The 23,931-nt window shown below is 42.6% G+C and overlaps 2 protein-coding genes across 4 annotated transcripts; both read right to left on the bottom strand.

The window, feature by feature from the left end:
* Window positions 1–1,281: 1,281 nt before the first annotated feature.
* Window positions 1,282–13,669, bottom strand: WBP11 (WW domain binding protein 11). Of its 2 annotated transcripts, none has more exons than XM_072866919.1 (12): window positions 13,491–13,669; window positions 11,662–11,777; window positions 10,799–10,830; window positions 10,069–10,162; window positions 9,485–9,681; window positions 8,462–8,595; window positions 7,575–7,774; window positions 6,557–6,751; window positions 5,787–5,888; window positions 4,585–4,899; window positions 3,050–3,232; window positions 1,282–2,392 (listed from the first exon to the last, which is right to left on the bottom strand). In XM_072866919.1, exons 2-12 carry the CDS (start codon window positions 11,723–11,725, stop codon window positions 1,959–1,961), a joined length of 1,950 nt encoding a protein of 649 aa, XP_072723020.1. In that variant the 5' UTR covers window positions 11,726–11,777; window positions 13,491–13,669; the 3' UTR covers window positions 1,282–1,958. The 2 variants fall into 2 exon arrangements, with proteins under 2 accessions (XP_072723020.1, XP_072723030.1); XM_072866929.1 differs by having other exon boundaries at window positions 11,662–11,745.
* A 3,795-nt stretch (window positions 13,670–17,464) lies between these two features.
* SMCO3 (single-pass membrane protein with coiled-coil domains 3) lies at window positions 17,465–22,000 on the bottom strand. 2 transcript variants are annotated; one of them, XM_072866899.1, is made up of 3 exons: window positions 21,932–22,000; window positions 21,355–21,422; window positions 17,465–19,539 (listed from the first exon to the last, which is right to left on the bottom strand). In XM_072866899.1, the coding sequence occupies exon 3, from the start codon at window positions 19,520–19,522 to the stop codon at window positions 18,845–18,847; it is 678 nt and encodes a 225-aa protein (XP_072723000.1). In that variant the 5' UTR covers window positions 19,523–19,539; window positions 21,355–21,422; window positions 21,932–22,000; the 3' UTR covers window positions 17,465–18,844. The 2 variants fall into 2 exon arrangements, with proteins under 2 accessions (XP_072723000.1, XP_072723007.1); XM_072866906.1 differs by having other exon boundaries at window positions 17,465–19,536; window positions 21,932–21,995.
* Between the last annotated feature and the right edge of the window lie 1,931 nt (window positions 22,001–23,931).

Raw genomic sequence — 23,931 nt, 5'->3', positions numbered from 1 at the left:
TAAATATAACTAAAAAAAAATATTTAAGATACTACTGACACAACTGCAATTAACTCCTGAATCAGGAAGATAACTGTTGTACAAACCTATTTGTTTGTGTCCAGAATTCATGAAAACAGAATCAAAGTTTTCAAGTGTAAGTTTGGGTAGCTAATAATTTTGTCTCCTTAAAACAGATTTAATCTCAAACCATTGAGTATTCAGCTAAGTCTGAGGCTTACAGACAACTAGAGGTATTGTTTGAGATATTTACTAGCCTGGCAGCTTAACAAATTCTCTTTATTAAAAATCTAAAAACCCACAAGTCTGGATATATTCACCTAGAAACTGATATATTGTTAGAGGACTCACTCTTAAAACCATGAAGACACTCACCACAAGCTCTTTAACAGGGACAATGAAGAGTTTTCTCAATCTCTTTCGTGCTGTACCATACTTGCAACACTAACTCACACTTTTTTTTTTTTTAACAGGATGAAGACACCTACATAAACAGCTAACTACTAGCATTAGGTCTTGTGCTCAAATTCAGCATTCCAGACAAAACATTTTTGAAATATTTATTATCTCTCTGAAGCAGCAATAAGTCTCTCCCAAATGAGCTGCTAACACAACTGATCCCACTGGTCTTAAAACTAATCTGTCTACAAGATCCCAGGAAATTTTGCAATCTGTTTCAAATGAGAATAAAGATTTGTTTCTTGCATGTGGTAAGGGTTATCAGAATATTTGGCTCTGTCAGCATAGTGAATGAAGCTAAAGGAATACTTCCACCAAAACAAAAAAAGAATTCTTTTTTAAGCTAGAAATGTGGAACTTCATTTTTAAAAATATCTGCATCTTAAAAGCACTAACTTCATAGAATTTGAAATCAGAGATTTTCCACAAGTAAAATTATCTGTCAAGCTCTTAGAATTAAAACTGTTTACCAATTTTTACTTAAGGTAGCCTGTCCAAGACACAGCCAGTGGGTATTTGAGGCTTGATATGAAGTAAACCTTTCAATAAGAGTACACAAAATAAATTGTTTTGTAATTATTAGTAGTACTTCAGGACTTAAGTTTCTACTAGCTACCAACAAAGGCTGAAAGAGATGTTTAGGAACTTAAAAACAAGAATATAGCAGAACTTTAGTTAAAAAAAAGGTATGTATTATTTATAACGTAGCTATTGCTTTTCTTTTCTGAGGTTCGGAATGCCCCTATCTTCCCCCAAGGCCAGCAAAGAATCTCCCCCCTTTCCATCTACATGCTAGTTTTAGACAGATCACAAGGAAACCAGTATTTTGATACACTGAACATTTATTGTCTTTCACAAGACAAAATGAAGTTTCCCCTGCCGATGAAAAGCCATCAAGATGACCGTAAAGGGGACAGGGTGCAAAAATCCAGTGTACAGTATACGCAACAAATTACCTCCCTGACTACCCTGGAAGAAAGATGATTGATCAATCTCACTGCAACTAAAAAACAGGATTATAAAATATTTACAGAAAAGAACAGTACAGAAAATAAAAACTGGACAACCATATGTGTATGAAATGCTGCTAACACTTTTCTGGCTCCTTAAAAACCTGTTCCACTACCCTCACCAGGGCATTCAGGATGTGCAAGGATTCAGGCAGAGCACAGTCACCCCCCACTCCCACACCCCCCCTCCCCAGAGTACCATTATCTCCCTCCAAGAAAGAGGGAGGACTCGAGGAAAGCAGCATCGCCTTCTTGACTGTAATCTCCTTCCACCAAGTGGACATGCTAGTTCTGAAAGGAGGTCTCCAGCCACATCTCATCTGCAGCAGTCTCTATTCAGAGCATACTGGCAAGTTAACCTGTGGGTAGGGAACTATTCCCTGTCATGCAAGCCCTTTCGTTGCTTGCAGGAGGACCATTCCTTCTCCTCCCTCTGCAGTGGTCTGATCTGTGTTGAGGGGCAGGAAAGCTAACTAGGACTATGACAGGTCACAGGAGACCTTCCATTTCTTTCATGAAGGCTTCATACACATCATCCTTTGTCTGTACAGAGATAGGGGCAGATGATCCAGCCTTAGGGGCAGCTTTGGTTAATGGGAGAGCAGGCTCATCATCCTGTTTTCTCTGGGAGGCAGCAGAAGCCCCTTTATTCTCCCGGCGCACTCGCAAGGCAGTGGGCACAAAGCGAGTGATCTCTGCCTTGGGGTTAGTGATCTGCGGCTTGGCACTGATAGTGGCCGTAGCTTTCTTCTCAATGGTGGCCGCACTGGTGTCATCCGCCTTGGGGCGTTGAATCAAGCTGGGTGGGGCACTTAGTACCCCGGGATTCGGAATGGGAGCTGGTGGGAAGAGCCCAGGTGGAGCAGGTCCTAATGGAGGCACCAGAGGTGGCCGTAACATGCCTGGGCGAGGAGGAGGGATACCTGTAAGAAGAAGAGAAAGCATAAGCTCACTCCACACCCAGGAGTCTTAAAATCTTTGATCAAAAAAGTGCACAGGCTCAGAAAGCCAAGAAGGAAAAACAGAACAAAAAACCCAACAAGATGCAGTAGCACTGGCTTTACCAAAAAAAAAAAAAAAGTGTTTTCAACCCTGCACCAAATGCTGGGTTGAAAATGCTGCTGCTCCTCAGACTTTGAAAGCTACAGGAGCCTGTGTATTGCCCCCTTTCAAATTTTAAAGTTATAATCTGAAAATAAAGTTTCTTGATGATCCATCCCACTGGAACTTCAGAGTAATCAGAAATGTCTGAGCAGGCTGAAAAAATAAATATCCCTATCTCCAACTCATTAAGTGGAACACCATTATAGCACCCAGGGGTTATTCAAAAACAGTCCAGCAGAAGTTTAAACTCTGAAATTCCCTTTTCGAGGACAGATTTCCTGCTACCAAACTACACACAGCAGTATTAGAATTACTTGTTGTTATTACGTAGAAAAAGATACAGCACAACGCAGCCACACAGACAGGAACAAAGGCAAACTGGTAACCCCTTAAACTTCCTCGCTTGGTCACCACAGCAAAAACCAGGAAAATAAAGCAGGGAGAGACTTGGCACTGAAGCAAACAGAACACCTTACCTGGTGGGGCAGGAGGGGGCAGACGAGGAGGGGGCCCACGTGGAGGAGGACCTGGGGGCAGACCTGGTGGGGGGCCTGGGGGAGGGCCAGGTGGTCGCCCAGGTGGAGGGCCCGGTGGTAGAAGTCGAGGTAAAGGCCCACGCAATCCTGGTAAGCCAGGAGGTCTCAGGAATGGAGGAGCTCCTGAAAGCATGCATACAAAAAAGAGAAACTCAGTTTATGGTGGGGGGAACCACCACCAAAAAAACAACTAGCCCAACAGCTAATACTAAAGATCTTCAACACTTGAAAGCTATTCTAACACTAGCCAACAGCCAGACTAAATAGATCTTTTAAAAATCTCAAAATAAGGCAGCCAGTTGTAGAGTTAAAGTTTCTTCATAATAGTCAACTATAAGTAGCTTCTCCCACTTGGTAGAAGGGCTCCTCCCCATGTAATGAAGCAATAGCTGAGAACAACTACTGAGCTGAGGCTGTCCAAATTTAAAACAGCTAAAAGTAAAATAACTTTTAATTCTGGCATTTGATTGCCCTTCTGAGCTGAAAAGAAGTAGTTTTGCTCTATTGAAAGCAACTGTTTTGAGGTTCCCCTGCTAGGAGGTATCAGAAATGGAACAGTGAGGAAGACATTGGAAAGAGAACTTTTCCTGCCTGACACACCCTACCCCCCAAAAATCATGTTGTTAATATGTCCATATAGAATAAAATACATTAAAATCATAGTATACAGTGCTCCTCACTATAGTCTAAATTATTGATATTTGCAATTTAAGTACAAGAACAAGCAACAGATTAATACACTTTTTTAAATTACAAAACAACCTGTTACTGTTATCCAGTTCAGCTATATGGCAACCCTCTCAACTTACAGAAAATAAACTACTGTCTTTCTCCAGATCAAAGAAACTCAAGTATTTGCCCTCCAAAACAAAAAAAATCATAGACCACAAAAAAACTGGTACTGACTGGCCTCATTGATAATAGTCTCTAGGCAGTCCAATACTGATATTAATTCAAATTTAGTACTTATTTCATCTGAGGATAGTTACCTTCCCTAACAAGACAAACACATTTAGGTGGTAGAACAGCAGAAGCCTTCACACTGTCACTTTTATTAAAAAAATACACCAAAACCTTTAACTGGGTAGTGGCTCCCAAACCTCTTTAATCATGCCTCACTCAGGTGGAGTGTGGGGGGAACAACATAAGAAAAAAACACTGGAGAGGCACACGGCACCAGGCCTTGTTCTTCATACTCCAACACTGGCTCCACTGCTGCCTGACAGTGTTAGGGCTAACAAACAAGCCAACACCTGTCAGGATGACTACAGCCACAGGAGCCTGATGTCTCAAAAGCACGGTACAGCAACAATAGACTGACCACAAACGAGATCACACAGGTCTCAGCAATTACTACAGTGGGCTCCTGTACCTCATCTGCAACACATTCTACAGCTTCAAAACTCCCAAACTGATACACTGTCTGTAGTACCGAGAGCCCGCATCCTTCAAATCCTAGTAAATCAAGTGTTCACCTGGTGGAGGGCCAGGAGGAAGGCCGGTGGGTGGTCCTGGGGGCCTCAGTGGAGGGGCCGGAGGTGGTCCTAATGGAGGTGGCCCAGGCATAGGAGGTGCCTGTATCTGAGTTGGAGGAACAGGCTGTGGAGGCGGTTGCTGCTGTTGCGTCTGGGAGGTTGCACTAGATGACCCAGACTCTGCGAGAGCTTCCTCACTGAGTTGTTGCTGCTGTTGTTGCTGTGATGTCTCTTCAGACTCTGAGTCCTCTTCCTCCTCCTCCTCTTCTTCTGAATATTCTTCCACTTCTCTCCCTTCTTCTGGAATTTCCTGACCTAAAAATGGAGACATACTTATAAAAAAAAAACAGTCCACAGGTAATATGTTTGTGAACATCACAGAGAAACTTAAGCACACAAAACAAAATAAAAAAGAAAGATAAACTTCACTTCAAAGGCAAGAAAACTGACCACATTTAAATAGTAAACAAACAGAAACCCCCCCCACAGTTCTAGATAGCTCTGTCACCAAGAGCTATGCGTTCCTGCGGGAGCTGAAACCCAAACTGCAGCTATTTGATCTACGGCTTGTGTGGGTGGAAGGTGTGCACAAGGAGGGAAGAAGGAACATGGAACAACTTCCTATGATCATTTGAACAATTCAAAAAAGAAGGTGGGGGGGCAGGGGGGAGAAACTTTTTTAATGAAAATAGAACAAATTTTATTTGGACCTCAGAATAAACATAATCCCCATGTCCAAGAAACTCCAGCGCCTCTAAAAGACACTGGGATGTCTTTCTAAAACAAACAAAAAAAATCTTCACTCTATGGGTTAACTTATTTCTACAAAAGGATATTTTTAGGGAGTATTAATCCTTACAGGTTACAGGCTGAGCCCATAGACAATCTCACCTTTTCTTTTTCACTAAGAGGTTCATATTTCTTTTGAGCAATTGTTTAAGAGTTAAGCAAGATAAAACTTAGAAGAAAAAATCCCAGTACGTCAAAAAAACCCCGCAAAACACAAACATTACTAGACTAAAAATAATTTAAAACAAAACCAAACACCTAACCACACCTTATACTCTTAGCAGACCTTACATTACGACAGTAAAAGATTTACTCTATAAAATAAAAACTGTGCAAACAAAGTAAGCTTACCAGAGAAACCTTAACTGGAAGCCTAACAGCGTATCTCCACTTAATATATCCATCTCACTCACCTGCCATTCGCAACATCATGGCCTGGAGTGGAGTCAGTTCTTTCATGTTCTTTTTCTTTTTTCGTGATTTCCCAGGCATGTCTGCAAACCGTACGCTATGACCTGGAGAAAGCAAAGCATGGGCAAGGGTGGCAGGAGGTGGGAAGAAAATCTATCTGATTTTTATTATTTAAGTCTTCTACCTGGTATGGATAATATATCATTCTATAATAATGATGCTCCTTACATAACAGTTAACATTGGTGTTACTGATTACCTGAAGTTTTGCCAACCTAGTATTTTCTATCAATTGGTCTCCCTCAAGCAATCAATAAAAAAATATTATTCAAAAGCATTAGTAGTATGAAATTTAGTTGTCTTAGAAGTATTGTACAAGTCACTGAAGAGTGAGTACATTTTACACTGAGGCTTAATTTTTGTAGGGTACCCTGCCAATTCAATACTTCAGGTGAAAAATGGCTTGTGACCTTACTCAGTTAACTCAGCTGTTAGTTTTCTTAACAGCTAAGTTAACTTAGTCATCTTAGGTCCATCTGAACTTATGTCCATCTGAAAAGATGTTTCACTTCTAGATAGTTTCCTTCTGATCTGTTTACTAATAAAAATTCTTCAGCTGGAATTTAGGCGAATTAGAATAGTTAGCTAAACAAATTACTTCCCCCTGCCCCCCCCCTCTACCTCCAGTCAGGAAAACAGACACAAACTCTGTTAAGTAGTGTTTTTGTTTTAAAAAAAAAAATCAAACCCCAGTCTATAACTTCCCATCATACCTGATTTCTTTTCTTCGCCACCTTCCCTCTCCTTGTCATTATCACGATGCAGGAAGTCCTCACCTTCACTGTCTGCATCTGACCTATCACTGTCACTATCATCACTACTCTCATCATGCTTGTCTTGATCCATATCCTCAGGATAACCTTCATCTTCACTGGTACTGGACATATCATCATCATGCCCTCGCTGTCCTGCAGGAAGCAAAGTATTAGGAAATGCATAGATTCCAAATACACTGGTGTGAAAGACAGAGTATTTTGTATGTCTATAGTTAGAAAAATCCCCCTAGCAACAGCATGGGCATATTGTCAACCCTTTACTGTTTAGCACATATTCTTAAAGAATATTTTGGAAAGTTTATTTGTAAGATTTCCTATTAACCAGCTGGTTAATTTGCACAGCAAACAAGTGAAGGCAACTTCTATCTGCAACTCATTAGTTCGTTTCTATTCAGCAACTGCCCACCATTGAAATACTTCGATGTTTTCTGGTATGCAGTAAAGCTGATCTACCCATTCACAAAAGTTTCTAGGGATGATACAGTAACTGTGTGAAAAGGAGGACCTAGGTTCCCCTAGCAAATGCATACCCAGGGTCAGTTGGGGTTTTTGTTGTTGTTTTGGTTTGGGGTTTTTTGGTTTTTACTGAAAAAGGAAGACTTCTCTGAGAATGGTTGGGGTTTTTTAAGAGATAATACGTACAATGTTTCAGAACTGTTAAGACTACATGGGAAAATATCCAATCTGTGAAACCTAATAAAAAATAAATATCTGAAAGTTGTAATTAGAAGTTTCAACATTTAAAAACATAGCTGATAATGAAATTGCAGATATTATGAAATATACCAGAATCACCTCAGAGTACAATCACTTAAGAAGAGTCCTTCAAGTAGTATTAACACCCATATTGCCCTGAAAATACCTTGCCTGGGGCACACAGTGTTCACGGCAGTACAATCCATAGCAAAACAGAGAGGTCAAGGAAAACCCCAGACAGTAATAGGAAAGTCCTTACCTGCTTCAGAACTGTAAGAAATCTCCTCTTCTCGCCTTCGAGGAGCCACGTCCAAGGTGAAACCCACTTTACGGCCATACATCTGTAGGACCTGAGGTGGAGGTGGCCCTGGAGGAGGTCCAGGGGGCTTCCTGCCTGGAGGTAAACGTGGAACACCAAGCCCAGGAGGAGGAAGTACAGAAATGGACCGAACTGGTGGTCTGGAAATAAGAAAGGAAATGAGAAATGTAGGAACACAAACAAATTAAAGCAAACATGCATTAATACAATACTTTAGCCTTCTCTCATCATTGCTTACAGAGCTTCTAAAAAGAAATATGAACATTTATAAAGTATAGATTTGTCCCAAGGAGTTTACAACCTCATACAAAGACATGATTGCTGAAGATCAGGCAAAAGTAAGCTTCTCAGAAGGCAAGTGAGGGAAGACCCAAAAAAAAGCAAGGATTGAATCCCACAGAAGCAGAATGAAGTAACCACAAAGTTGGTGAAAACAGAAGGCTATTCAGAAAGAAAGAACTAGTACTAGAACGAGAAACCTGATAAACGAGTAAACTAGGAGCTTAAACTGGATATACTAGCAAGACAAAAGAACACATATATGGCAATTTAAGGGGCACTTATGATCAAAGTGGCAGGGCTTTAAGTTTACTGATATGCAGTAAGACAATGCTAGAAGACATAGTGTATTACTTGAAGCAATTTAAACAAAAATCTGCAATAGTAGGGAAAGATTAAAGGGCTTTGGTCAAAGGAAAGTACAATCCACTCGCACAGAATTCCTGATTTCTGCTAGTCAATATTACCTCTTCCTCTAACCCTAGCTCCTCCCCAGTAATAAGAGTGCTCCTATTTTAATTCCCCTCCAAGTTTCTTTTTCCACTTACCCATAGGCTGATGTCTTCTTGAGGATAGAAGGTGGTTGGGCCCCTGGAAGGGGAATGTCCTGTATGAGGATGTTGGAGGGAGCATGTGGCATATCTGGTAAGGGGATACTTTCCACTTCAACATGCTGAGCATTCTGGGGAAAAAAAGAAAAAAAAGAGATAATGGGTTACTCCCACAGAAGCTACTGAACAACCGCATGACCTTTCAGAGTACAGAACACACGGGACCTGACATCAGTTGCCAAAGGCGTCTTTTCTTAGGGAATGTTATCTTGCAGCAGTCTGTGAAAGACGTTTGGGAAAAAGTCAACGGTAAAAGCTTTTAACACAAAACAAAGCACACGCAGTACACCCATGAAAGGCTTTAGTTAAAATCCAGTCAAAATCTCAGTCAAAATCCAGTCAGGTTTCCATCTCCCTTTAGACCTTCAGTCCCCAAAGGGAAGAGGCTGCAGACAAGTACGCCTGTATTTTCTGAGTATCCAGAAAGCAGAAATCACAGGCTGCTGCATATTCCAAAGAAAGAAAAAAAGAAAAAAAAAAAGAAAAATCTTACAGATGCTTGCACTTGGGCAACATTATGTTCTCCAATATGGCAGGGAAGAATGTCAAAGAAAGCTCTTTAAAGGAATGCCAAAGGATTCTCATTATTTCCAGCAACAGATTTAGCAGAAATTCACAGAAATATCAACTGCACACTCACAGGCTCACTCTCTCTTTGATATAGAAAACAAATTCTGATATTGTTGATTTGCAACATAAATTTCTCTTTCCCCTGTAATTTCTTGTTGAATGGAATCAGTATATCAGAGATAAATACAGACTTGACAACCCCCATGCTGTCCTCGCTGAAATGCTGTAACCAGAGATACTATGCCAATTAATATAAGTACTTAATATGGGCCACATGGAATATATACTGGTCTCTTATAAAGCTCCCTTCCTTTGTAACTGTCACGCCTAACGAGCAGACAAATACTATACACTACCACAGTTACAAGCCTGAAATATAATAAGCATTACCTTGACAGCATCAAAATACTGGCTGAGTTGTGATCTCTTCTGCTCATACTCCACTTCCAATTTGCGCAGTTCTTTATAGATGTCAGGATTCTCCTTCTCGTAGAGCCGCAAGATGCGCTCAAAAGTCTCACGGAGTTTTTTGCGTTTGTCCTTTAGCACTTTTTCATTAAGTTGTGGCTGCTGTACTGGGTTAAACTCTAATCCAAGACAGCAAAAAGCAACCAAAAAATTCGTAAGTTACTGCGCAACTGTGATGAATGAAACAACTCCAAAGCAAACAACTTCCAATCCCTATTTTCAGGAAGTCTTCAGCCTTATGGCAATCCCCTCCTTCAACTCTAAGTTACTATCATACACACTACTCTTTTTTTTTTTTTAAATTAGCCATCTTATTGAAAAAAAGTCATCTTTGATAGCACCACATCATCTCAAACCATAATCAATCCCCAATTATTCACAGAATCTCCCCTTCTAACAGGAAAGGAAAAAGGTTACTGTACTTTAGACTCCCAGTCGTCCCTTAAAATTGTTATGTGTCTACATAAACCGCTGCCTAAGTTCAACACCTGGTACCTCTCACTCACCCATCTCATCCAATTTTTCCATGTCCCGGATAATCTGCTTTGGATCTTTCATCTTCAGTACAGCTGCTCGTACCATCATTCGTTGCTTTTTGTTCTAATAAAATCAGAGATCAAGCAGATGAGAAAAGTGTCACAGCAGAAAGACAGAACATTTGTACCAAATACTCCCCTCTCAATATTCCCAGTCTGCAGAAAAAAAACACGCCTCAAAATGCCCTGCAAATATTAACCATGGCACAAATCAGCAGCACAGGCAATTAAAACATCTCAGAATTTTAATTCCACTATCTTGCTATTTACAAATGCTTCTGTAATTCATTCACTCCAATTAAGACAAGATAACCAACTGACAAAACGTATACAGTAAAAGACGCTAAAAAGTATGTGAGTTTTGGGTGGTTTATTTGTTGTTTGGTTGGGGGGGGTTGTTGTTTTTTTTTGTTTGTTTGTTTAATTCCCAAGTATTACTTTAATACTGTTTAATAACGTTTCGAAAAGCTGTAATCATCACAAGTTAAAAAACAGTCCATGATGAGATACGGTTACTCAAAACAAGATTTCTGTCTATGTTTTCTTAAAACTACTTCTTTGGACACTATTTTCCAAAGTCAATCTTAGGATATCAACCAAAACATCTGTAGTCTATTCATCGGCCACGGCCCATTACAATCACAAACATGATACATAGTACAGAAAATGCCAAGTAAACATTTCTGATATCTTTACTTACTTTCTTTAGCTCCCTTTTCCGAGCTTCCTTCCCTAGAGAGGAGGGGGAAAGAGAAAATAACAATTTGAAAGAGACAACCAAATCCATTAAGAACCTTTCCTTCACCAGGATTAGTGCTGTTTCTCAACAGTTCACTCATTTTACAGAGACTAACTTTTAAACTCATCTTCCCAGTGAGAGAGAAATACAGCATGAAATAAATTTCTATTTCACGTGTGTTATACAGAAAGGAAAGGCAATAAAGCAGTCTTCGTGTCCCCAGAAGCACGGGTGTTTCTATACAGAAAAGAACAGGCAGCAAGAGATATAGTGATGTGTGCAGTCATGAAAGGATTGTTGCCCAGAAGCTGAAATAGAACCAACAACAGACAATGCACTTTAAAAATGCGTAGGCTTTGAACACACATCTGAAATAAAGCATATTCACCATGGAGGTCTGGATTTTCTTTATCTGCTTAGCATTTATAACATCTGGCACGTTATTGAAAGGAAAAACACAGTTAGATGACTCCCTCAACTAACCAGACCACTTGCAAAATTTGATGTGTTCCTCAAATTCTAGCCTCCTATTAACAATGTCCCAAGCAGCAGCCTGCAGTTTAGCCAACAGCCAAGTACAAAATCCTCTGAAACCTGGTAACTACAGTAAAAACTAAGAGGTAAATACTGCAGAGAAGCAACAGCATGCAAGCAAGCAGCCTTCTCAGGAAGTTTTTACACCAGCCAAAACTGAGATAATATTTTTCAAGTTAGGGAAACTTAGTTCTGATTCACAAGTGAGGATCTTATCTTCAGAGAAAGCTTTCTATCTGCTTCCCTAGGACCGCCCCATTCCCATCTGCTTCGCTTTTATGGATACTTACGGGCCTGATCTGTGGGATTCATAAACTTCCCACTCTTGGTGGATGATGTAGATCTTCGCCCCATTTTGACTTTTTTCCTTCCGCCTCAAAAAAAAAAATTAAAAAGAGGGAGAGACCTGGAAAAGATGACATGGTTTCAGGTCCTATGCACCAGTAGCTTGAGTATGCTTATTTCTCCTCTCCATATCAGCAGGTTGCTCCCTCAAAAACCTCAAATACTTGTGTGGTCCTCAAACACTGTTACAAGCTCAGATACTCACATCAAAATCACCCTACTTTAACTAAGTACTACTATTTAATTAAGTAACTACTTACTACTGCTTTACTAAGTACCTACTTTAAAGTAATCAACCAGATTGTTATTTGCTCCAAGACTCAAACCAAGAAGCTTCTTGCTTATACTATGGAGTGCACAAGGGAGGGAGAAACACATTCTGTTTTGCTAACAGCATATCAGAGTCCTTCTACCTTTTCCATCTACTCTCATAAAAACTCTTGAATTTTCACCTTTCCATTCCTATTTCAAATGTTTCCGACAAATTTCCTCCTTTCCTCAGACTTCTAAGCTGTCCTTGATTTCTCTCCCCAGCACCCACTTTATCCACCAGCAAGTGTTCTGCACACACATCCACGTCTTCTTCTTCTCCTCCCCATAGACCACTGCTAAACCACTGCCTTTATGCTCTCTACCTCCACCAGTATTATTTCAAGCTGTGTTATGATGACCAGAGAAAAAAAGGTTATTCTGAAAAGAATTATTTCCTGTCTTTAGACATTTCTTCAACTTACAGATGACTACATAAGTGTCCAAACTACAGCCAGGGATGTTGCCTCTCTCACAGCTCTAATCTCCCCCCACCTCCACCCCTACTTCCCTGCCAAAACACCACCGGAAAAAAAAAAAACCAAACAAAAAACAAACAAAACCACCAAACCCAAAACCCAAAAACCACAACACACAACAGATTACACCCCAAAATCTAAAACACCCTCTAAAATTTGGGAGTTGACGGGATGCAGCTTTCTAGTCACCATACTGCATCCAAACAGATCGCAACCAAACTGAAAGTATTCACAAGTTCAGTCCAAAGTTCTCTGCTGCCTCACCGCAATCACCATGCACATCCTTCTTCCCTAATTACAGAAGATACCACTTTCAAACCATTAAATAATGTGCCTCCCCTTACCCCTAAAAAGAAATTTAAGCACAGTGCCTCATTTAGTGCTTCAAGGCCTCACAGAAGGCGTTCCTAGCAAGCTCCAAGAACTGACCACATTCAATGCACTGACTAGTAAAAATCTACAGACCTCTGCTCATGGCCCATACTACCAGGTTATGCTCACAGTCGACCTGCTGTTTGCAAGAGCACCCCATGATTTCTGATCAGCGATAACATACTTCCTACTTATAAGATTACACTGGGTTTTTTTTTTTTGCAAGACACTATCATTTCTTTAGGCGGGAAGCTCACCGAACAGAGGTAGGAATTACACCTGCACCCTGCATTTCCCAGATTTCTAACATTTAAAGGGTAAAGAGAAAGCGAATGAACTTCTGAAACCTCGATCTCAAATACTTTTAGGGCACAAAAGCGAAGAGCTTCAATGCAACGAGTTAACAGCCGATGGGGGAAAAAAACCCAACCACTAAATTTATGATTTTTTTTGGCACCTGGAGAACGAGGCAGAAAGTCTCCCATGAGGCACACGAAAGCCTCCCCTCCTCCCCCAACGGACGGAGGAAGAGAAGGCGGTAGCGCAAACCGCCGCCGCCTTCTCGCTTTCCTTCTCCTCCCAGCACCAGCCCCGTCCCGTCCCGCTCCTCTCACCCCTCCGCCCGGCCGGGGCGGGGCGGCCCGGCTCCCTCCCGCTGTAGCGGCCTCTACAACCCCCACGCTCCTTGCCGCCACGGCCCCACCGCCATCTTGAACCGGGACCGAGTGGCGCGCCGCCGTAAAGCACGACGGCCGCGCCGCGCGGAACCGCGCTCCGGAAGTGAGGACTTCAGCGCGCCAGCCCCAACTCTATGATTCCGCTGCTCTTTCCCCCCCACGCGGAGTCTCCTCTATGGTTGGGCCGGCGGGAGAGCCGGGGGTGGAGCGGGAGGCGGGGAGGGGGCGTGGCTTGAGGCGCCGCGCTCCCATTGGGGATCACGTGAGCGGCGTGGGCCGTTGGGCGCGGCCGTTGCCTCTGTCCCCTCAGGTGGCGGAGCGGGAGCGGGAGTGGGGGAGAGCGGCTCTTTCCAGGCCCCGCCGGCCTCTAGGGCGGGAGAAGCCGCAGTTAGGGAGGGGTATGGGGCGCCTTTGGGGTGGGGGAGTGCTACGCCGGTATGGCCGGTGCTGGAAGTATGCTGGGACAGAAGGGAAGCCCTGTGAACGTGGTTGATGTAACGGCCATAGAGGCGTTATGAAACAAGGCATTTTTGGTATGTACAACGCATGCCTTGCCAAGGACTGTGCCCTTGAAGAAAAGCTAAAAGACTGATAAAAGGGGAATATGTAGGCCTTGCTAATCACTAACCTTTGAAGAAGAAACTAAGATGAGGAACTTCAAGGACTGATAAAGAAATATCTTGTAATAAGGGATATTGCCGGGCTGGGAGGATATGGCACTACATGAAGCCAACAAGATGTACAGAAACTAGGGGGAAGGTAAAGACGGCAGGGGGAGATCACGACCACCGACTCAATTAAAGACCAAAGAAAGCTACCCCCCCACTTCCTGCAAGCATGTGCAGAATATTAAAGTAGCACTGTAGCTTTAAGTTGAAATAAGAGAAATGTAGACCAATAGAAAACTGCTTTGTGTAATTACTTATGCATATGCATAACTGGACTGTATAAATACTGTACCTGCATAACTGAACTTTGTGCTAGCTTTGTGGAGCTACCACCTAGCACCCATCTCTGCGCAGACATGAAATAAAAATACTTCTGCCCTGTGTGTATATTGGCATCTCGCACACCGGGTAAACCACCTCACACTTGTGGGATAACATGGCCACTGCGGCCACTCTTCCCCAACGCTCTCCTGGGGAGATCCTACAAAATGCCCCCCATCCTGGAACAAAGCAGAGTTGAGGGGCGTGTGAGAAGCCTCGGTTAGTGAGGAATAAAGGCAAAGCGCTGAGGGAGCAGGAGTTCCTGGTAGACTCGGGTGTTATATGTGTTTCTTGTTGGGTTTGGCCTGAAGGCAGCACTGCTCCCCTGTGAGCAGGGCTGGCGTCTCTCTATTAGGCTCGTGTGCCAGCTGCTGTTTCAGGGGACTGCTGGAGAAATGTGTCTGGATGACGTTCATCGGGCAACTCAGGCTCTACAAAGAGAACAGGAGATCTAATTTGGTCCCAGCAGGGACCACAGAAGCTCCTCTGTTACTTGGCTTTCCCTGCAGCCCACCCCCAGGTAAACTGGTGAAGAGCTTTGCAGAGGCTGGTGAACACTTGGTAGAAACTGTTCTGCCTTGTTGCCCAAAGTGCCTCCCAGCAAAAGTCCCCAGACACATGAAGAACCAGGATAAAGATGCATGGAACATCTCCTTGGATACCAGTTGCATCACTGTGAATAAGGAGGGGGCAAGCAATAAAGTATGGGTGCAGGCTTAAAGAATTAACATGCTGGGGGGGAGGTGTAGGAAGGACATTTTCCTACACACCTGGGAGCAGAGGTGATCTCTAGAAATCTGAACAGGATTTGTAGAATCCCTGCTCTGGGTGAATGTGCCATGCAACACAAGCTTGTTACCTTTCTTCAAAAAACAGAGACTTAGTTGGCAAGTTCCAAAACTTTATGAAGGGTCATTGCAGGGTGGGTAAAAGCAAGACTATAAGCTGTGCATCAAATTAACACCAACATTAGTCACAAACTGCACAAAATCCAGGTTAGAAGATAGCCAGCCCAGCGGCACCCTCAGAGTCAGGGCTTCAGGAGCTCTCCGCGCCTAGGGAGTCTTGCTAACCACGTACACAGCAGAGTCATCCCCACCTTGTGCCTCTCCAGCCTGTTCTTTTATATTGTTCTTGCTACCAGAATTTGCTGCAGGGCAGATTTTGGTTGCAACCATCCAGTGTTTCTACACAGGTTTGAGAGCAGCCTAGACTTGTTTTGGTTGGTTTACAGTTTCTTTTCTTCTTTGGGAGCATTCTTATTTGGAACACGCATATTATGCAGTTTTAATTCTTAATCCTTTGTCCAAAACAACAGACTGAGCAGAGGGAGAATGCTTGAGGGGGTGTGATCGGAACGCTGTGGCCACGCACATCCCTGTCATGTACCATGTCACTGGAGAGGGGGACAGCTGAGGCTTTGAAGATTGGCCACTCCTCACAGGGCATGGGTTCTTCTGTCATGACAATACTGGGCTCAGCGGGGACAAGTGGTACCGCCGCAGCCCTAACTACTTTCTCCCAGCAGTGTCTGCTGACTTGGAACTGACTTGGAGAACAATAGTTCTCTCACATTTTTCACTTGGTACTTCTGTCACGCCAAGAGGCAGCTCCAGGGAGTCTAGAGGAGAAGCATCAGCAGACTAGTTAACCCCAGACTGCTTATGATGTCTTTGGAGGACCAGGCGTAAGATGTGTCAGAGGGCTAGAGAGAGCAGAAATTATTTCCTGTTTTGCAGGACAAGAGTTTCAGTTACCAAGCAGAAACAGAGCTAAGCTGTTTCTGCGCCACTGGGTGCTCTCCCTTGCATCTAGCCAGTTAAACGCATGCTGCACTCCGTTCAAGTATATAACTGTCGGTAATGCAAGTAAATCCCATTGATTTTCTTATTGCTAGAGCTGGGGGAAAGAGTTTGGGAAGGTCCCAAGCTGATCAGCAGGTTTTTTACCTCAAAATGACCTTGTTACAGCTGGATGTTGCCATACCCCTCTATGAGGTCATGTCTGGGAATGCTGGCCTGGCCTCTGTGACCTCACAGCCTCCTACCTCTAAAGCAGAGGCTGCTGCCTGCCAGCCTCCAACATCTTCAACATCTTCCAACATCTCATGGGCATGAGGACACCTTCCACACCTGCTGTTGTGGGCAAGCCAGCTTTCCTTTAAGCCCACCAGGAACAAGGATCTATCAAGAGGTGAATAGAAATCGTAGATCTTTATGTTCCTCATTGTGTATCCCACTTCCCCTGACTGCTTAGAATTTACTTTCAAGAAAATGTGGACAAGCTGCTTGAAAAGTACAACAGATTTGTTTTTATTTGACTTCACTATTCTCGTACAGCAGTGATTGGCACTCTCACAAAGATACATACCGAGCTAGTGGGTTTTCTTCCTAAATTAGAATGCATACTTGCACATAGAAAGTCAGCAGGAGCCAGGAGCTCCTGCCTCTCCAACACTCAAATATTGCTGTTCTGCTGATTGACAGTCTCTTGCCTCTAAACAAGTACCTCTAAGCTGAGTGCCACTTGTGTCAGGAGACGGGAGATGTCACATCTTGGAGAAAAGATGCTTCGGGTCACCATGTCACCCACCACAGTACCTCGTGTGAGACAAAGCAGTGCTTTCTGCCTCGTCTGAATTGCCTCTCCTGACCCACACCACCCAGTGTGCGGCTTGTGCTGGTCCCAGTTTGTCAGTCCCTGACACCCATCCATGTTCCTGAACCCTGGGCTTTCTCTCTGATGGCTGGCAGAGCTGCCTGAGAGCCAGCAGCTGCATTGCCATCTAGTGGCTTTTGAACACAAAAGCAAAGAGGAGTCAGAAAAGATGATTAAAAGTGGGAACAGTAGAAAAAAAAACCAAACAGCAAAACACCAAAACCCAGAATGGAAGGGTTATGAAGCCAATGGAGAGCTTCCCTGTTGTAATCTCACCCATCTCTTTATTTTCACAGACACGATCGAGTTATTAATATAATCTAATATTGCTAATATTGAATATTAATAAACAAGTATGAATTCGAGTATGCTTTTAGTATAGGAAATGCTGGTACTAAAAAAGGAACCTATACACAATCCTACTAGATTATTCTATCATGGATATAAAAAAGAATTTATAAATTGCATCTATAATGAAGATTTCAATATTTTTTCATTATTTGGTTTAAGATTGGTTTTTCAGACAGAAAAAAAAACAAAAACAAGTACAGGAAAGAGAGGTCTTACAATATTCAGGTACATTTTTATTAATTCTTAAATTACCTTTTTTTTTTCCCAAAGATCAAAGCAAAAAAAGCAAACCACAGCAAATCAGAGCAAGAGACTGCAAATCATGTTCTTACTTCCAGCTTTGTTTTTAAAATCTGAAAAATAAGAACATTTGGTAGCATATTGTGAAATGCAGAATCCGAGGATGCTCTTGGCAGTTCCACGTTGGTGGGACTAGGTAAAGCACGAGAACATAAATTTAGTGCATTAAAGGGCTGTAATCCTACAGACACTTGTATGTGTGCATAATCCCATTTCAATCAACAGAGCAGCAACTGTGCACAGAAATATTTGCCTGTGGGTTGGCAGGAGCGCGGCATTACTGAACATAAGAGGTTATTCACAGCCAGGCATGCATGGAACACTACAGCCCATTTCTCTCAGTTGTGGGGCAAGGTGGTGTGTGTTTGCCTGTAGGCTCACGCTTCTGACGTGCTAATCTACTGGGACTAGAGTTTATTTAAAGAAGATCTCTGTCTGGCTCCTTAGGCAGGGATGGGACAGGAAATAGCAGTTAAATATGCTTCAGCTAGTCCTTGTAAGCAGTTCAATGAACAGGGAATTCAGCCTATCAGATTTAGCACTAATCCACACTAAGAGTTTAGCAGCCACAGCTGTCGATGAGCCCTCCAGATGACGACGTGGACTGGCGTGTTGAAATTGTTTTCTCCCATCATATTTTCATCTTTGATATAGAAACACAGTAAGAGAAAAATCACACCTCCTCACCACTACTGCTCCAGCAGTGAATATTATTGTCACTAGTACAAATTACAGTTCTACGATGCATTCCAGAAAATAGCTGAAGGAAAGGTGTGAAGTATTTGAAGCATTACCTCACAGAAGCACCTATAAGCTAGTTCCCTATTAATATATTTCAGTGCCAGTTCCCTGATCTGTCACATCTCTTGCTCTGCTGCCACTAATCAGAAAAAAAGCCATCAGTAGTTCATTTACCATAATGAATCAAAAAGGTTTCTGCAGGCATAGCTGCTGCAGCCACTGTCACAGCAGGAGAGAGAGCTCCAGCTTCATTCACTGAACCTGCTGTCTCACCAAAGAAGTCACTTCACGTATGGCACGCTGGTACTTTTCTGATGCTGCTTTAAACTCAGACAGGTGCTTCTCATAGCTTCTCACAGCTGCCAGAAGCTGATTCCTCTCCATGGCTCCCAGGATGGCATGGAGGATCATTTCAATGCCGAGCCCAAGAATAGCAATGCTGATTCCCCCAAGAACAGATGCCCCAATCTGCGCAAGGAGACTGATGAGCTTGCTCACAGTGAGAGTTATAAGATTGGAGCCAAGAAGTTTGATAGCTACCATCCCAGCTGTTGAAGTCGCTTCTCCAAGAATAATGGAAAAAACTTTATGGGCTATTGCAATTTTCTCCAACTCAGGCTCTTTGATGTCATACAGCTTCTGGTACAGCACAGGCTCTAGCTTTTCCTTCATGTCACTATCAATCTTCTGTACCTGATGCTGAATCTCACTCATCGCTTGAATGATAATGTCACAGTTTTCCTTGACAGTGCTGCTCTCTCTCATCTGAATGTGGGTAATGGTACAGCCCAGGTGCTCATTCAGCACTCCAGCCAGCTCATTTGTTGCACGGAAATTTGTGGACATGCAGTCGAGCAATTCCTGGTGCAGATGGATCAATTCTTGCCTTCTCTTGGGGTTATCTGGGTAAAGGAGGTCACTCAGCGCCATTCTTCAGAAATAGACTACTTCAAAAGAGAAAATAAATCTCTTACTCTGTTCAACACCCATAACGTTAGCTCTTGAAGAGCAGTGAAATGTCCTTTGTCTCTGCCTCACTGGTTCTTTTTATACTCAGCAAGTCAAATCTCAAGGCATAGATATATATATATCTCTCTCTCTATATATAGAAATCTTAATTCTTGTTTGGGATCTTTAGCCAAATGATTGGAAAAGGACCGTATGAGACATTGGACATACTCAGAGCAACAAAAATAGCTAACAAATACGTACTTAGAAGATTGGTAAAATGAGCATGGGTCATTCTTCACCTTGGAAACTGAAAATGGTGGAAGCTGAACTAGTTCACTAAAAACCAGAACAATCTCATCTAATCAGCAAAATCTAAAATAAGCTGGGGAAATGAAAGGCCTATTCTAGACACACTTTTGTGTCAGCCTATTTTTTTCAGCTAGTGGCATCTGATTTTTAAACAACTATGATGACTGGTGGAGTGGGCACAGTCTGTATCACCATAAGTGATCACCATAAGAGTGTTTTATGTCAGTGTAGCTTATTTGTCCTCACATTCAAGAGAAAATGTTAATATAGAAGCACTTTGTGCTTATACTAATAAACTCACACTTGGGAATTCATAGCGAATAGTAAAATTATCTATAATAAGCCCATCCTAACCTATATCACCTTACACACATCTCCCACTGTGCTTTCTTCCCTGATATTTATAAAGCCCCTGCTCCCTCACTGTTTATTCACCTCCCTAATGCTGTAATTGATTCCCCATGGTTTCTTCCCTTGTGAACATCAAACAGCTGCAGACAGCCCCATGATGTTCAGCATGCCGTGTAAGCACCGTGAGGTGCACCTACTCCAGCAGGATGTCTGTGATGGCAGACTGCCTTAGAGCAGCACGCACCAGCTTGCAGGGAGAGCCCCGCTTGCGCAGCCACGCTCCCTCCATAACCAGGGTGTCCTCTGTGGAGCTAATATCAGCAGGTGCTCACCAAGCTCCTAGGACATGACTGAGCAGAATATGGCCCTCCCTTATCACTGTACAGACCAGAGCACAAAATTTTAATTCTTTGATTCCTCCCCCCAAACACTTGGGTCTAATCCTTATGGTCACTGTTCTTCTCTGAGCTGTCGCTGGTTTACCAGCAAAAGGGCATGTTTAATACATTTTTCTTCATTACCTGCATGTCAATATACAGAGTCCAACACGACTGAGTTACCAGCGATCATGGAGTTACTCCTCATCACTAAGCTTCTGTAATAAACTCTGTACCACTTCCCTTTAATCCATCACTAGCTGCAACATAAAAATGCTTTAGCATGATTTTGACTTAAAAGCATGTGTCTTGCTTTGCAACAGGGGCAAACTATGAATGAGTAGGATGACTCATTTCTCTGTTGGTACTTTTGTGTTCTCGGCCCTCTTATTGCAAATCTGGGCCACTTTTATGCAGTGTTTTGCATTTTTCCAAGATAAACGTCTTCTTGCTGTTGGTGCCTACATATCACAGTTATAGCTACAAATAGTTATGTGTAGGGGACTAGCTAGATGTTTCTTTTTAAAAAGCTACCTTTTTGTCATTTTAGTCCTGTGTAGTTCTTGCATTATCTGCTAAATGCAAATCATCTGACACTGACCCAGCTGTATTTTACTAGACACACCCTCCCCCACAAGATCACTGTAGAAAAACAGAATTATTTCAACAGCCCCCTAGCCACTTTTACTCTCAGTGTTGAAATACAAGCCAGTTTGAAGATAATTTCTTCCACAATATTTTGCACAGGACTGTGCATTTCTTCCAGCCACTTACCTTGTAGCTCCTTGTAGCTTGTAGTTAAAGAGAATAAACTCTTTAACACATCTTTCTTTTTCTTCAAGCTGGAGGGAGCAAAGTACATATACAGTAAAGGTCTGTGATTTTCAGGAAACATGAAGCCATGTCAATACAAGGTATGAATTCATATCAGTCCTGCCTCAGTGATGTTGCTGGCTTGCTCTCTGACTCAGTGTGATATTAGACCCTTTCCACTCCAGTGGTGTTTTGTTGAAAGGTCATTTGTTTTCCCTTATTTGTAGAAACTGAGAAGACAAAATGTTCTAAGGGGAATGGCACTTCAACAAACATTTTACGTACTAGACAGCTGTGGAGGAGACTATTAGCATCTATTCTTTATGCATGATTACTTCAGCTTCTGATAACTGCTCTAGATTTTGTCTCTTAATGCTAAAATTACCTCTTACTCTTCACATTAACACTTTTGCTAGTTTTTGCATTTGCTTTCTAGAGTTAAGCAGGCCACATATATTTCCATATTTCTGACTATTTCTCCAGCTCCAGGGAGATTTTTCTCCAGAAACCTTTCTAATTAAACATTTAGACTGCCTACCTGATTTTGTCTGAGTGCTCCTGCAATCAGTTGAATGTGTACGGGACAGTGACTTCATCCTCTTTCCCCTCTGTTCCTCTGGTGGTTTCCAGTAGCATGTGATGAGTTAGGGATCCAGAGCCTGGGCTTCAGCTGGGTCCTGTTGCCTGCCTGCTTGTCATTAATTCTATTGTGTGATGTTTACCCAGATTCGTTTAATTTTCTTCCTCCTTTCCCCTTCCTTCCAATTTTAACACATTTCAGTTTATTCCATGCTAGTTCCCAATTGTTAGGTCCTCCAAAGTCCTTCTGTTCCTGGAGAGAATAGGTATAGCATGAATCCCTCTGCCTACAACAAAGGTACCATCACAGGTACCTATAGCCATGGCTGAAAGGGGGTGGTATTACTTGCTGTTCTCAGAACATAAAACACGTAGGAGAGCGTTTTTCATTCCTACAGATACAGGATTAGTTTTTGTACTGGGATTTATAAATTTCTATTGTTTATAAGTATAAACAATAAACACTAATGCTTGCAGCTATTCCTTGAAATAATGAATTGTTGCCATGACTGGTTTCGTACACCTACGAATTATGGAAGAAAAGTTGAACAGTCCCACACAAATAGAAGAATAGATACCACAGGCAGTGAAAACAGGCTTTGTCTGTCCCAGCAAGACAAGCTTGTACTTCTGCCTTCATCTAAGCTAGACATCTTCCATGCTCTGATCCTTAGAAAGATGGACTTGCTGCCCACTAGACTCTGGTCATGAATGCTGCCTCCCCAGTAGAGAATGGTTGAGTTCTCAGATGACAGTAAAAGGTCAAGCATAAAATGAGTACTCTGCAGTTGCCAGCTTGTTTTCCCCTGAAAGCTGAGCTATTCCGTTCAACCCAGAGACAGAGTACCAAACTCCCATTGTTTTCAGAGCTGTAAGCATGCGAAGATGAGCTGAGAGAGAACGCTAATGATTTAACTATTACATTTCTGCAATGGTCAATTAGTTGTGACTCCTGTTATTAACTGAGAATGCCATGTAGTCCTGAAATACTTCTTCCAATATTGGACTGAATTGAATTCACCAGGCTGCAACTGCCTCTGTCACATTCTGTAGTCTGGAAGCTGCTTTCGGGTCCTCAAGGTTTACAGTGGATGCAAATTCTTCTCTTCTAGAGTCCCTACTCTATCGTTTGGAATATGACAGAAAATCATTTAAACAATAAGCAAGCAATTTTTTTCCTGCTTTACCCTAGGTCTTTAGGGAAGATTAATAGCTATTGTTTCAGACCTATTAAGTTTGGGGGAAGGACTTCATCTGGAGTGTCTGTCACCCTTTTTTTGCTGCAATTTCCCGGGTGCTCTCCTCTGATGCCTTGAGAGTGGAAGAAGTGGTGTGGAGCCCCAGAGCCAGCTCTGGCTGAACAGCAGTGGAGGCTAAAATCAACTTTGCCATTTCACACAATTTCAGATCACTTTTGCCATGGGAAGGGAAAGGAGGAAGAGGCAGATGGTTGAGCTGAGCAGTGAGAGAAAAGTTTTTAAAAGTATGCAGTGGGATGGGAAGTTGCAACTGCTTGGACACATGTAACTGCACATCTAACCACAGCAACAGCTGATGAAACATCTGCTGCAACCAGTCTGGCTTTCCAGGGCTCTGGCACAAGCAAAGGCAAAATCAGGAGCAGTCCCTCAGCCGTGTCCTGTCCCAGGACTGTGCCTGCAGTTGGCCTTGGGAGAACTCATAGGTGCAAGCAGGACATAACTTCCTCAATAGTCAAAATGGTAGCAAGACTTTTTGTACTTCCACCTATCAAGGGATGCTTGCAACATCTAGCTGCTGTATGAACTGACAGATGTGGGTCACTTCACAGGAAACTGTAGCCTGACAAGCATCGCATTACTCAGCCTTCAGTTGCTTTGCCTCTTGAATGTATATGTCCGCTGCATTTGACTTTGCTGTGTCTATTCCTCGCACCCCAGAATATGAGTTTAATTCTATGTAGACCCACCAATATATACA

This window comes from Ciconia boyciana, chromosome 1 (assembly GCF_034638445.1).
Source record: "Ciconia boyciana chromosome 1, ASM3463844v1, whole genome shotgun sequence".
NCBI classification, from domain to species: Eukaryota; Metazoa; Chordata; class Aves; order Ciconiiformes; family Ciconiidae; genus Ciconia; species Ciconia boyciana.
Note: the sequence above shows the minus strand (reverse complement) of the source record. Positions and strands in the feature narration are given on the sequence as shown.

Excerpts from the sequence above, each read along its gene's own strand:
- WBP11 (XM_072866919.1), bottom strand. The coding sequence starts at position 11,725 with ATGGGGCGAAGATCTACATCATCCACCAAGAGTGGGAAGTTTATGAAT. Across the intron at positions 7,775-8,461 it reads AAGAAGACATCAGCCTATGG|ACCACCAGTTCGGTCCATTT; the intron begins GTAAGTGGAAAA and ends TCTTATTTCCAG. Across the intron at positions 6,752-7,574 it reads TTCTTACAGTTCTGAAGCAG|GACAGCGAGGGCATGATGAT; the intron begins GTAAGGACTTTC and ends TGCTTCCTGCAG.
- SMCO3 (XM_072866899.1), bottom strand. The coding sequence starts at position 19,522 with ATGGCGCTGAGTGACCTCCTTTACCCAGATAACCCCAAGAGAAGGCAA.